The sequence below is a fragment of the Pempheris klunzingeri genome, chromosome 16 (genome assembly GCF_042242105.1).
Source record: "Pempheris klunzingeri isolate RE-2024b chromosome 16, fPemKlu1.hap1, whole genome shotgun sequence".
Lineage (NCBI taxonomy): Eukaryota > Metazoa > Chordata > Actinopteri > Acropomatiformes > Pempheridae > Pempheris > Pempheris klunzingeri.
In genome coordinates this window covers 13,233,443-13,247,869 of record NC_092027.1, presented here as the reverse complement: position 1 = coordinate 13,247,869, position 14,427 = coordinate 13,233,443, and the positions used below count along the sequence as shown (strand labels likewise).

The following is a 14,427-nucleotide window of genomic DNA, read 5'->3' as shown; positions in this document are numbered from 1 at the left end:
GCTGTTCAGGTCCTGCTGAGCCCTGCGAGAGGTAATAAAACTGTCTGCAACTCAGCATGCCTTGTAAAACCTCAGGATGGAGAAATTTCTGCAGAGCCACATGAGACTGCTCACTGTCTGTATCTCTCAAATAGGCCTTGACATGTAATTCCCCTCACCTTGCCACCTCAGGACTCTGTTGGTCCTATCAATAAACAGCCCATTTAGCTCCCAGATCCATCCAAACTTCAACCTTCCCAACAACTTTTGCCAGCTGGCCAGAAATGGGTATATGTTTTCTCATACCTCTGCGCCGACGATAGCCGTGGCCGGAGGCATTATTTATTCAGGTTGTCCATCTGTCCTTGTGTCTTATTCTCATGGACACAATATCTTAGGAGCACCTGGAGGGAATTTCTTCAAATTTGGCACAAATGTCCACTTGGACTCAAGGTTAAACTTATTAGGTCTCATTTGTCAAAGGTCAAAGTTACTGTGACCTCACAAAACTAATTTTTGGCTCTAACTGAATTCATTCGGTAATTATGGCAACATTTCACACAAATGTCTAATAGGATAAAATGATGACATTTTGTATCCCAAAGTTTAAAGGTCAACTTCACTGTGACATCACAATGTTTTCTGGCTGTTTGTTTGGATGCTAAATTGTTAACAGACATGGATGTAAACTACAACTTGACTGGTTGGCTGAGGCATGCAACCATGAAGCAGTAATTCTAGTTTAAATGTAATCTTTTTTTTTTTTTTAAATCGATTTCCTGGTTTTTCCTGTGTCCGTCCCTTAGGGGAATGTACTGTTGACTAAGCAGTTAGTTTTGGCTCACCTCCATTAGTTTCTTGATTGAGTATCGGCATCGGTAGCGCATCCCCCCCAGATTTCTCCATCTCGCCCTGCCCTTAATCTCTCGTCCATCGCTCCAAATCAAGTTCAGGTCGCTGTGCCCATGGCCCGCGGGCATCACTCATTATACTGTGAAGTTTCAATTGCTGCCTGACCTCTTCCATCCAATTTCATGGCTGCTCATGGCGGGTCAGTGCCCTGCTGCTCTTCTCTGAAACTCTTTAAATGAACCAACCCTCGGCTCAAGGGCGCAACTCATCTTAGCAAGATGATGAGAGGGAGACGAATTTAGCTCAAATGAACATCAAGCCTTGTTATTCTACCTCTTGGTTATTATGGTTTGGGCATTGAAGAGCCCTTCCTTTCCATCTTTCCTCTCATTCATATTTCAAACACACTCTCACACAAATAGTGGGGATTGAAATGCTTCAGTACACTGCTAATAAAGAAAATAAACCACCTCTGGTTTTGGTAAATGAAAACTCTCTGCTTAATCCAGCGTTTGCTGATCAGTTTGTTTCCAAAGAGTATTTTATGTTTGAAGTTGATGAGGAGCTACATTTTCCATAACACGCAGCCTTTCTTCATTGGGGAATTGTATTGCTTTCTCAATGGTTGTCTATGATATAACCTAGAAACACATCAACCTCCCGCCATGTCTGAAATACTGAGTCATAAACTCCCTCCCAGACCATTCAGATGATCTCATATGAACAATCTGTCACATTTCATCATTCTGTACTCCCTATCACCTGGAAAATGCCGTGTTTTGAATAAGAATCTATTACACACAGTCCTGATGGTTTATTCTTTGAAGCTTAAGTGTCATACACCATCACGATATTCACTTTTAAACCTTTCAGTAGTAGTTATTTGATGACTTCATCTGTAACATTTTCTTGCTAAGTGAGGTTTAGTCACAGTAGCTGTGTGTGTGGGCTCCCTGTTTTTGTGTATTAGTTAGGTGTTCAGGTCCAGCCTAGGGGCCACATTCCTTCAGGCCCAATTACATAATTAGAAATTGAAGGCCACCATATGGCATGAGTCGCTCAATGGAGAAGAAAAGTAAGGACCTTTGCCGGCCCAACTCGCTCTTCTTTTATTTATGCATCAGTGTATGTGGACATGTAGTGGATGTGAGTCAGGCTCAGGCTTATTGGGATCAGACTGATTGAGCTCTGATTAAGGGGATGCAGTGGTAACATACAAAAGAAATCAAGGCTACAGTCAGATGAGCCACTGATGCAGTGTGTGTGTATTAAAGGCAGGGACTGTTACATTGGAGGAACTAGCAAAAGCAGCTACAATTTGAAAGTATCCACAACACATGCTTGACCAACTTTACCGCTGGACTGGCTGTCGATGAATTGTGACTCAATTGTGAAAATTTCCACAAATATGCTTCTACAATAAGGAATAGTCATAGTCGTGTTTTAATGGATATTAAGTTTGTTGTTATAGATTGAAAAACATTGCTTTGGTACATTGTTTTTCCTGGTGCTGTCTGTATGGCTTAAGAATGTCTTACTTTTTTGGGACCAATTGCTGCTGCCCAATTATCTTGTATCATGGCTGCTGTTATATAATATTCTGCCCTCACTTTGTAAGTAGGTGCTTAGCTATGCAGCAAGCTCATACACAGTGTTTTGAAAAATCTCTGCAAACCTGAATATGTGACAGATGAAGAAGGTGCAACTTGAAAACAATTAGAAAGACTCCCACACATTGTCTCCCTTACTGCTGAAATATTTATTGGATCACAACAATTCGATCTGTCATGACACAGTATAACGATGCCAATAAATCTAAGGCAACATCTGTGTAACCCCATTTTGTATCTGCCTAATCTTTTTAATGCTGTTTTCTGGCTGGTGACACATGAGTGTTGTGTTAGTTCAAGGTGCTCAGCAGTCAAACCAATCTCTATAGCGCAAGAGTCCAACTCACTGTTTATGTTTTTACTAGAAGCAATTGTAGAGCTGTACAAACAGTATTTGAACAGAAATTCAATGATAAACCAGAAAAAGATGAAATATCATAAACAAGAGGTAGACTAAACATGTTGCAAAAATGAATTAGCACAGTAAGAAGGAAACTGGATTGGAACAATTCACAAAAATCGATAATCTCAAAATGACAATAATAAAAAGAGCACTTTTCAATATTCAATATTGTAAATATTTACTGCAGATCTGACAAATGGTGGATATAACGTTGTCATTTAATGTGCTATGGAGCTGGCCCATCGTGGTTGCTACTAGCAACAGAAGATTCAACCGAAACCAACCGCTGGTAACATAATAGCGTACCCATTTTGTAGTGGTGCTAAATACTGATGAGCACTGGCCCAATAATTACACAATGAATACGAGGTAATTACTGCACCCATTAGAGCGTTATTTATGACATTGGCTACAAGTGATTACAGCTTTGTATGACCCAAATTTAGTTCAAGTTATTTGTCTTATGTCAAATTAAGGGTCACCTTAAAATGGACTGCCGTCACTCACTAAGAAGCATCATTAAATCCCCGTCTCTGTTGTCTTTCACAGCGAGTGAAAACTGCCACGACTTCCACCCCATGTTCTTCACCCACGATCGCTCCTTCGAGGAATTCTTCTGCATCTGCATCCAACTGCTCAACAAAACCTGGAAGGAGATGAGAGCCACAAGTGAAGACTTCAACAAGGTACGCTGCATGTGTGTTTTTGGGAGAGGAGGAGGTTGAGATGAATGAAAAAACATCACTGTGTCCCATTTCTTTTTAGCCTGGGAACCAAATGAATATCCAAGCTCATGTTTTATTTGTTCTGGCAGATATGTCTGGCCACCTCCCCGTGCAGACAGATTTCCAGCCGACCTGGCCTGGGTTGGGCCAATCACAATTGTTTATCTGTAGGGGGTGGGTTTGATATGATAACTGATAGAAGAATACCATTGAAGCATTTTCATAAACAACCTAGATGGCTGGCGTTTCATGTTTGTAGTTGTTTTGGTCTGCGCCCGTTGATCTGCGCCTGTTGGAAATCGAAAATTAACTGAGAGGCTCCAGACTAATTACCATTTGCGAATTGTTTTGGCAATGCCAGGCCAATTTCCATGTTATAAACTTGTTGTAACTAGGTTTGGAGTAAGGAGTGCAATCACACTAGAAAAGTGACAAAATTAAGTACACTTGATGCCAGTATGCTGCCAAATTTGTTTGAGTGTGTTGCCGATGGACTCCTCACAGCTGGAAACCATTAAAACACTCTGTAGATAGAGATGAAACAGCTCCAGGATCATTTTTAAAGTTTCCAAATTTGAAATTGGCAGTAGATTTTTCCCAGTTGTTTGTTTGTTTCTTACGATTTCAAGTTGATTTGGTATTTAGGACACTCCTCATATCTTGACTCACTAATTAAAGAAAACGTTAAAAGAACTGAACTCATGAAGTTTCAACATCATAAGAATTCATAGCATGTATTTCTTTTGAAATGCAAAATGTGACATTTTCTGTTAGAAAAACTAATGTTGTCAGATTTTATGGAAAGTGACCTATTTATTTGTTTGTTTGTTTATATAACAGGGATGGTACAGATAAACATTATTGCATACAGAGAAGCAATGTAACAGATGTACTGTATATAGGGCAACTAAATCTAGGTTAAAATAACCAAACAAATTAATAGATAAAACAGAATTATCTAAGTGTCTGTGTTTGCAAGTATTGTACAAGACTGTGTAAATGGTGTATTATTGTGTGTGTGTGTGTGTGTGTGTGTGTGTGTGTGTGTGTGTGTGTGTGTGTGTGTGTGTGTGTGTGTGTGTGTGTGTGTGTGTGTGTGTGTGTGTGTGTGTGTGTGTGTGTGTGTGTGTGTGTGTGTGTGACTTCATGGAAGTATAGATTTTACTAGCAATTATTTTTTTAATCAGTAGGCAGATTATATCTGTATATAGATTATATATAGATTATATCACTACCAGTGTTGTTTTGATGAATAAGAACTTCTATTAAAGCGTTAAAATTTCGCTAATTATATTTTTTGAAGAATTTTGCAATACTTCACCTTTGAGGTTTGTCGGTATAATGGTATTTAGGCTTGATTACTGAGTTGGGGGAATGGTCCCAGACAACCTCACAACAGGATTTATGTGGCTTGCGTATACGTTTGAGCTGAACAAAAACAGTCGAAATTTGTTTTGATGGTCTTTAACTATTTCATAATTCATCAAACTTGAGCTGAGAATCTAAAATGAGAACTAGACGCCTAATTGATGATGACACTGAGGATGAAGCAGTGGTACAGAATGGGGTGATTTTTCTATTTCAAGTTGGACTTCATACAGAATTCTGGCTGTGCATTGTTGACTTTCGTTGTGGACACTGGCAGGAAGCACAGTCACTTTTAATTAAAACAATGTTAATCATATCTTAAATTATGTTCCTTATCAGAATGGCTTTGCCAAACTTGCCCATGCAAATATCAGGCCTGATTAAGGTGCAGAGACATGGAAATGTGTTTTTTCTTGTTCAGATGAACATGCTCCAGGCGCTTCCTTGTTAATGGTGCAGATTGAGAGAGGAAACTGCATACACTTGTTGGGGACTTTTTAGATTTTCAATTTTTCCTACCTTGTTTTTTCCTCTCATATAATGAAACATTAGCTGCCTCCATTGGCTGAGCCACTAATTAAGCCACTACATCTTCATTTGGAGCTCACTGGAGTTTGGATGAAGATGAAAAACTCTAAGCTTCTGTAACCTGGCTAATGTTGAGTCGGCTCACACAGGAAATATGTGTGCGTGCATGACCAGACGGTGATCGTAATGAGGTGTTTATGACAGATATTGTATGTGTGTAGTGTATTCAATTGGGCATCAGATGTAGCACTCAACAGATGCTACATCGCTTTTCCCTGATTTGTGAAACAAATTATGATTATCTTATGGAGTCAAACACCAAACACACTGACACAAGCTACAAGCCACCCTGTGTCCAAGTCACAGTTTGCACAGTGATTTGTTGTGGTCCAAATCATTTGCTCATATTTACTGACTTTGACCAGCATTGAAACGGTTCCTCGCACATGACGGCCCTCGGCTCTGTATTTGCTTCAAATTTTCACTCCTCTTGGTCCAATATGTCACCATACTCTTAGTAGACAAACCGTGCGCTACATGAAGGTGGCACTGTAATTGCCAATTCAACCTCCAGCATCCCCCTAATAAATTGTCAAAACTTTGCACATCTTACTTTTGTCTGTGAATGGAGTGATGGTTCATGTGCATAAATGAAGTGATGCTGGAGTTGCATCATCCTTATTATGTTATTTCACTATGAGTTTAATGATGGAAGACAGCAGTGTGAGTTTCATCAGCCAGTCTGTTATTACAAACAGAAGTTAGTTCTCGAATGCAAGGCTGTCAATAAAGTCTAAAGCTCAACTTTCACAAAGGAAATAACCGAGTAATATGAAAAATTTATTTCTTGTTGTTGTTGTTTGAGACTTGATACAGCATCTACAGCAGGAGGCTGTGAATGAATAATCATAACATTGTAGTGAAGATGAAAAACAGAAAAATCTTGTCATCCTTTGAAGCCGTTGTTGAAAAAATGTTAAATCCGCCTACAGTCCGTTGAAGTCTTCATAACCTTCTGTGTTTTTGTGGGTTTGTCACTCACTTAGTAAAGCCTTTGGTAGGAGAATCACTTATGAGTTTGCTTTTATTTTTAGTCTGTTTGTCTGATGATCTAAATATTCTAATGATGAATCGACATTCTTGAGTTAATTTAATGATGGATATAGCAGGAGCGATGCGACCATCTCTAATAGCCTTGGAATGATTACTGCATCTCATGCTGAGCTATATTTCTGGTTCATCTTGAGGGAGAATTCAACACGCGTGCCGTACACACACCTCCCCTACGAAGCAATCTTGTTATTCAATCCCATCCTTCACTCCCCTCCCTTAAAGGCGAGAGTCAGTTTCGATTGAGTTCGGATAGATGAGGCTTCCCTTCCTTCTCCCCTCTTTCCTCCCTGACCTCATCTTTCATCACACCATACCTTGGGAGTTTGAAATTCAGCAGCAGCTTGTCGATAGCGAGGCTGTTTGGTCTCAAGGGCTTCCTATCAGCTAAATGGTGCGTGTGGAGCTCTGCGCTTCCAGCCTCTAATGCCGAGTCTCAGTTTGTATCCACTATGAACTTAGAAACACTCTGGAGACATCAGCCACTCTGATGATGTCGGAAAGTTGTCATTTTCTACCCAGTTCTGTCAACAAAAAACTGAGTTGTTCATCTGTTACTGAAAAAGTCACTGGCTGCACATTTCATTATACAAAATGACAAGAAGATAGAGAGGAGGAAGATGCACGCTGGGAAAGCTCAGCTTAAATCCCACCAAATCCTGAGCATTAGCATAAGCTAATAAAGATGACAAAATATTAGTAATGAGAAGAAGACAAAAATTAGGCTCGAGTTAAAGTGTTTTACAGGGTCAGTAAAGTGAGTTTCCTAAAAGGGAAAATAGAAATCGCAAAAATTACATTTAAAGTCACAGTGAAGCAGTAATTTGAGCATCTTTAGCTTCCAGTCTGTATAAATAAATAAAACAGAATGTGGGGTATAATTAAGAGAGGAATTTAATCAAATTCATTACAATACATTGTAATATTAATTAATTAGAGCACAGCTGCACACAGAAATCCACACACTTACCTCTGACACATAAGGTTTACAGTAGCTACTTAATCACATGGATAAATACATTTAGAGGCACGCCCAAGTTTGAGCATAGACATAAAAAAATATTGAAACATTTTACAGGAGAGAAAAAAGAAAAGACAGGGATTTTGTTATAAAAATGAAAACGTTTTTTGACTTATATCTGGCATATACCAAGAGATAACTGAAGAATTACCACAGAGACACAGGATTAGAATTTACTTTACCTACTTTTAATTTCACTGTGTCTATAAGGGATAGGAAAGAAGGAGATAATTCTTTGGATGAATAAAATTATAGAATAAAAGATAAATGGAATGTAATAAAATTAATATGAAGGGATGAAACTTTGTACAAAGGTAAGAACATTAATGCAAGTTTGGAGGATTAATGTCAAAGCTAGTAATGATGTAGAGTGCTGGCTCACCTATTGCTGGATGGTGTTCAGCATGACTGTCGCAAGGGCCCAGGATCAGTAATGCATAATAGTAATACTGTACATCCCACTTCCACTGATCTGAAGCACAATTATCGTCCTTTTCAACTACTACCAATCGGCCATTAAACTGGACTGAAGTTTAATTGGTTTATTCAGTTTATTGGTGTCTCAGTCAACTGAGAAATTTACAGTCTTTTTTATGGTGTCTTAGTGAAGGATTAGTCGTAAGTAGTCGATATGATAGCCACAATGATTTTCACAAATAGCCTATGCTTTGGTGTTTGGTAAGCACACCTTACAGTAGACAGTACTGGACAAACAATCTGACAAATCCGTCAGTTAAATCAACCAATCGATTTGTTAAAGAAATCCTGTCTACTGGAATATATTTGTAGAAATTCCCTTTATTGAGTCCAGCCCTGCTTTCTGGTGAAATAATCCTGGCTGTGTTGTAAAAGCAGCAGTCTGTAATTATAATGTGTAGATGTCTGCAGGCTGCCATGTACATACAGTATATGAGGATGTGTCCTCTGTAGGGTGTGTGGATGGGTAATGAGCTGTGTCGAGGATTATTCTGAAGGCGTCCACTTCAAAACACGGCTAGATTTCCCTGCAGCTCCCACAGTCGCTGCCCGACACCGACGGCACTGAGCTTTCTGAGGTGTGGAATACTAAAACACCTCATTCAGGTTTGATCAATGTTTGGCTCTGCACGGTGCTGTGGTCTGCGAGTCTGTGAGCATTTCTTAAATGCTGAAGGCTCTCTCAGCCGCTGGCTCTTCATGGCTGACTGAGCATCTGCCGTGCACGCACTCAAAAACATGTACACACACACACATACACAAAGGCTCTGACATGAATGTATGCTCATTTAAGACACACACACGCACACACCAATGTAGCGCCACTACACATTCTGTCTTGTTTGCTTTCTAAATGTAGTGTTTAGTAGAAGAGCAAGAGGTGTATGTGTATGCTATGTGTACATGATGTGTGTGTGTGTGTGTTTAATAGAGGCAAGTCTGATGCTCCCACGGCACAGCTACGACCGTTTCCCCTGTTTCCATAGCAACCCCCGTCCAATTACCACTGCTGTGCTACACTACTCTGGCTCTGTTTCGGTAAAATGGAGCCACTTCTCCGCTGCATGCGTACACATTTGTGTTTATGTGCATCAGTGCTTGTGTGCGTCTATCAGAGACTCTGGATGAAGAGACAACAGGCAGCCGTACAAGACAAACGTCTGTGCTGAGAGCTTCTCCTCCTCCACCTCCCCAACAGAGAGGAAAAAGCCTCCATCTCTCTCTGCTCAGGCGTTCGGGGGGGAAAAAAAAATCCCTTGCTGATGTAGTGGCTTGCAGCTACTCACGATACCCCTCCTCCTCCCTCTCCTCCTCTTCTCTCATCCCTCCCTCCCCCTCCGCCTAAACCTCTCTCTCTCCACACACGCACACACACACACACACACACACACGCACACACACACACACACGCACACACACAGAGATACACACACACACTCTTATCATGTGATCCACTTGCAGCACCACCATTGGCGTCTCTGATCGTGGCGTGTGTCCAATCAGGGCATAAGCCCGGAGATCAACATAAGCGAAGCAGAGCAGCCTGGCTGATGCTCTTAGAGTCACAGAGAGAAGGAGGCAGGCAGATAGAAAGGCATACAGAAATATCATAGTAGAGGGGGCAGAGTAAAAGAAGAAACAGGAAGAGCTTGTTGTTTTTTTTCTTTAATTATTTTATTTAAAGGGAATATGCTAGAAGAAAGAGTTAAACTGGAGACCAGAAGGAACAAATAGCCAAGACAGGAAGAAGGGAAAAGGCAAAAGGAGGAGCTGCCCAACCTGTGTTTACAGAAGAGTCTTCCCTTATTGTGACTACCGCTAAAGCTAACTGTCCACAATCAGCTAGACTGCTCTTCCAAGGAACCATCTGCTGCCTCCATTCATCCTTCCATCCTTCCCGGTCTCCCGTTGGGCACTAAAAACTCCTTGTCTGGCGAAAGCACGAGGATTCATCAGTCACTGTGGAGAGTATCACACCACACTTGGAAACATGGAGGTGACATGTAAGTACTAAGAATGGAAATGAGAAAGAGAGGGTGGTTTTCACTTACCATGGACGGATGGAGTAAGGGGAGGTGGTAGTAAAAGAGGAAGAGGGACTGTTTGTGTTGTTGCCTGGCTGCAGAGGAGTAGGTGGGGGCGAGGGGGGGGGCGATGGCTAGAGGAAGCAGAGGAGAAGAAAAGGCAGGGAGTGATGGAGAAGATGGGACAGGGGCACCGTGGAAGAGAGAGAGGTGGGACAGATGGGGCTGTGTAGACTCAGCGAGGCATAAGCAGGTTAGACAAGGATCCAGACTACAGCCTTTTCATTAACACACACAAATATAATCTGCTGGATTACAATTTCACCCTGTCTCACAAAAGCACACCCACATCTACACACATCCTCTGTTCACCTACTCCCCATCGCACACCAGGCATCATCTGTATTCCAGTGTACTGTGTGTGTGGGGGGGGGCTGGGCTTTGTTGTTGTGAATGGGATTACTCCACAACACCAACACCCACCGTTTGTCACCAGAGGAATTCAATGCCACTACTACTGATCTGCACCACTCCACACTGTCTCTCTCAGCCTTGGATGAGCTTCAACCAGTGTTTTAACCAGAGGGGTTTGACACAGGATTAGAGTGAGGTCAGCCCCAGACTGTAGAGCAGGAGTCTGTGAATCATTGCCAGAACCTGATTTCATTAGTTTTGGACTGTAGTGTCAGATTGTATCCACTTACTGTCCTTTTAAACATGGCTTTGTACAAAGGAATTGTGTTTTGGCTACCAGATGACCTTCTATATTGAACTGTGCTGAATGGTGTGGAAGGTTAATCAATATATAGATTAGAATATATTCTTCAACAATTTTCATTCATCAAATACATAAACTTACCGCAGTGTTATATAATTGTAAATTGAATGCAAAGTAATTAAACATAAAACATTAACCTGAGCTTTGTGATTGCTGTTTTTCTAGACAAATAATTCATTCATCTAAAAAAATAAGTGACAGATTAGAGGAAAGTTGTTCAACCTTTTGGAAAATACACTTGTTCACAGACAGTTTGGTGAGAAATGTGATACCACTCTGAAGCTAAGGTAAACTTAGGTATCTGTCTCCTCAGTATGAAGCTGGGGCTTGTTAGCTTAGCTTAGCAAAAAGACTGGAAACATGGAGAAGCAGCTTACTTATGTGCACCTCTAAAGCTCACTAATTAACATCTTATATCTCATTTGTTTTATTCATACAAAAACCAAAGTTTCAAAATGACCCATTGTGGTTTTACCAGGGTGCCCAACTATTTCTTGATAGCTATAGCTCTGTACAGTCTTTCTGCTACGCTGAACTGTCCAGCTTCATATTGAAAAGACGAAAGATGGTATCAATTTTCTCAACAAGCTTCTCAACTAACATTATTTCCCAAGATCTCAAACTGTCCCCCTAGTTAAAATGCCAAGCAAAGTTCAGTCACTAAGTAAACCCACTGTTGTCTGCGTCTATGTCCTGTAAAAGTGCCCTTGAGTACGAGACCTTGCACCTGGTCACCCATTTTATAGTAACTACAGACGAGCACTTCAGCTACATAAACCTAGCAGGGATGTAAAGCAAAGCCTTTTTTATTGGTGTTTGACATTTCTGTTCTGGCCAAGGGTGATACAGGGGAGGGGGGATAATCTGCTTTGTTCAACCATGTTGAAGGCTGACCTGTCCCATGTGGGATTATTCACAATCCTCAACAGTCATAGCAGCAGCACACCGACCTTCTCATGAACCATCTCACATCACTTTGCCCTTAGTTACTATTAAAGAAAAATTTTGACTTCACCTTTGGCTGCTATTCCAGTTTTATTTAAAGCTGCTCACCGCAAATCAATTAAGGACACTTAATGCTAATCAATGCAAATGATTTCTGTCTCTGCTCTTTAGCAACAGGACAGTTCCTCCTCTTCACCAGAAGGTTAACATGCATGCATACATGCATACATGATTAGTGAAATGGATGCTGGTGTGTCCGGCAAAAGTGATGTGACAATAATGTGAGTGCAGGTGCCAAAGGGTTTTGGGTGGTTGCCATGTTTGGATTCCAGGAAGTAGCTTGGGACAGTTGGTGAAAGCATTGCACATGCTGCCATATGCCTACAACTGTGACTGCTGCTGTCGTGCTTTGCATGAAATGGTACATTTATGACTCGTATCAGGACACAGTAAACCAGCCCTTCCCCCACTCCTCTCCTCTCCTCTCCTCCCTGCAATGAGACCTGCTGTTCATATTCCATACTGGTTTATTTACCTCCTTAACTGCCTACATCTTTCTAGGCCTCTTTCCTTCCTTTAATCCCTTATAGCTCTTTCTTTTTCTCTTTTCTGTCCATCCTGTGCTCTCTCTCTCTTTTCCTCCTCCTCATTCTTGTCTCTCGACCCCCCTCCACCTCTATTGTTGAATTCAGACAGGCTATTTATATCTTTCTGCCTGGCTGCCTCACCTCCCACTCCCTTAACAAGGTTTGCTTTATTGTTTTTGCACGAGTGTATGCGCACTCGGACAGTGCGTGGATGTGTGTTTGTACATGCATTGCAACAAATTGGTGTGATGGAGTCCTTGTAGTGCTGTGTACGTGTTTTTTCCCCTCATTGTTTGTTTACAATTGTGTAGCAAGAGCAGAGTTTGACGACTGATCTTTGTGTGTATGCACAGACTTTTTTTTTTTCCAGTGTATTAGTTTTTCATGAGTGTGTGTTTTGTGTGTGTGTGTGCCTAAGGGGGGGATCTCAGATCTCAGGCAGCGTTGGACCACTCACACTGAGAACGCCGAAGTTAAGCTCACTAATCAGACCAGAGAGATCATCAGTCATTAGCATCAAACCATCAGAGTTGCATGAGCAGAGTTGCATGAGCTAACATTTTGTTTTGTTTTCTCTCAATATAATGATACTGATGTCTCATCTTCACAACAGCTCACTAGAGACCAGCAAGGGAAAAGCAAACTAAGGTTTTCTTGTCTTTTGATTTAGTTATTTATCAGTTTGTTTATTCGTGTCTGTTTACCGATAAGTAAGTGTGTATTTCTGTGATACAAACATGCGTGGGTAATCCTTTTTGTGCACAGCAGTCCATACAGCATGTGCTTTAGATTTATTGCAGACCATGAAAAGTCTCGACAAATGCTCTGATGTGTGGGTGTGTCTTATTGTGGATACATGCTGGGATGTGGCTGCTGTATGCCTTATCATTAATATCACATAATAATCCAATTTTGATGTATCACTGCTCGAATCTGGGTTTAATTTGAAGCACTTCATCTGTCAATTTTAGGGTGATGACGCATGTAAGGAAGGGAGACAAACACAGATATCTGGGGCTCAGTAGTTTTCTGGCTGTGGGTCTTGCTGTTTCTCGATGGTCCACCTTCCTTTATGCAACAATAAAAAGATAGAGGTAAAGAGGTAGGCTGTGTCAAAGCCGCACGCGCATAAATTAAATTGCCTCAGCGTGCCTAATGGCGATGTCAGACCAAACGCGTGAGAGCAAATAGTTGGCAAGAGGTTGTGTGCAGAATGAAAAGCAGAACATAATTATACAAAGCAGCTAACCAGGATGCCAAGGATTATATGAGACTGTAAATAATTACATTATTAGTTTTCTAACCCAGTATCTTTGTTCTCTCTGACATTTTTCATTTTAATTCTTAGTGGGATTGAAGAGAAGGATGCCATTTACTGTCAATCCCTGCACCCTGTTGCTTGTTGTGGAAATCTGCTTACGTGCTGCAAAACCTGGTGGAAGAGCTGTGTAGTGCACACTGCTAGGGGTTGAGCAGCTCCCCATAGTCTAAATGGCCTTTCTCTGTGCAATGTCAAACTTTTAAAACCCTTTAACTGGCGTAAATGGCTGCTCTTTGCATTATTCATGGAGAACTTGACTGGCTTCAGTTTTGCAGCTTTTGTAGCTTCAACCAGATCCAAACAGACAATAAAAGTAATTTTTCAAATAGTATTTCTACTCAGCAATGATGCATTATCTAGACTCTAGGAAAAGGATCATCCCTGATGAGTGTTATCTCATATAATGAAACAATAGCTGTTTTGATGTCCTTGAATAGATGTTTCATCACAACCAATTTATTCATCCCCCCCTGGGACAATTAATGCAGAGTGTTCATATTTCCTGCAACAACTGTGTCATGATACAACGCTCATTAATGCAGAGCTGTACACAAGCCAAGGTCAGCACTTGGCTTTCATCAGCATTTCTTGATTCACAGTAAATGTCGTTTTTCCCAGGCGACTTTGCTCTCCAGTCATCCATATGGGCCGTGCTGCACCTCACATTGAGCTGGTTGTTGAAAAAGAGCTCCTCTGACA

The 14,427-nt window shown here is 41.0% G+C and overlaps 1 protein-coding gene across 4 annotated transcripts in view; it reads left to right on the top strand.

Moving 5' to 3' along the window:
* The window catches only part of elmo1 (engulfment and cell motility 1 (ced-12 homolog, C. elegans)), a 104,619-nt gene that overhangs the window by 69,095 nt on the left and 21,097 nt on the right, over positions 1-14,427 (top strand). For all 4 annotated transcript variants that reach the window (XM_070846126.1, XM_070846124.1, XM_070846125.1 and 1 more), the window contains one exon: positions 3,394-3,530. In XM_070846126.1, coding sequence (XP_070702227.1) covers positions 3,394-3,530 — 137 coding nt within the window. The remainder of the gene's footprint in view (positions 1-3,393; positions 3,531-14,427) is intronic.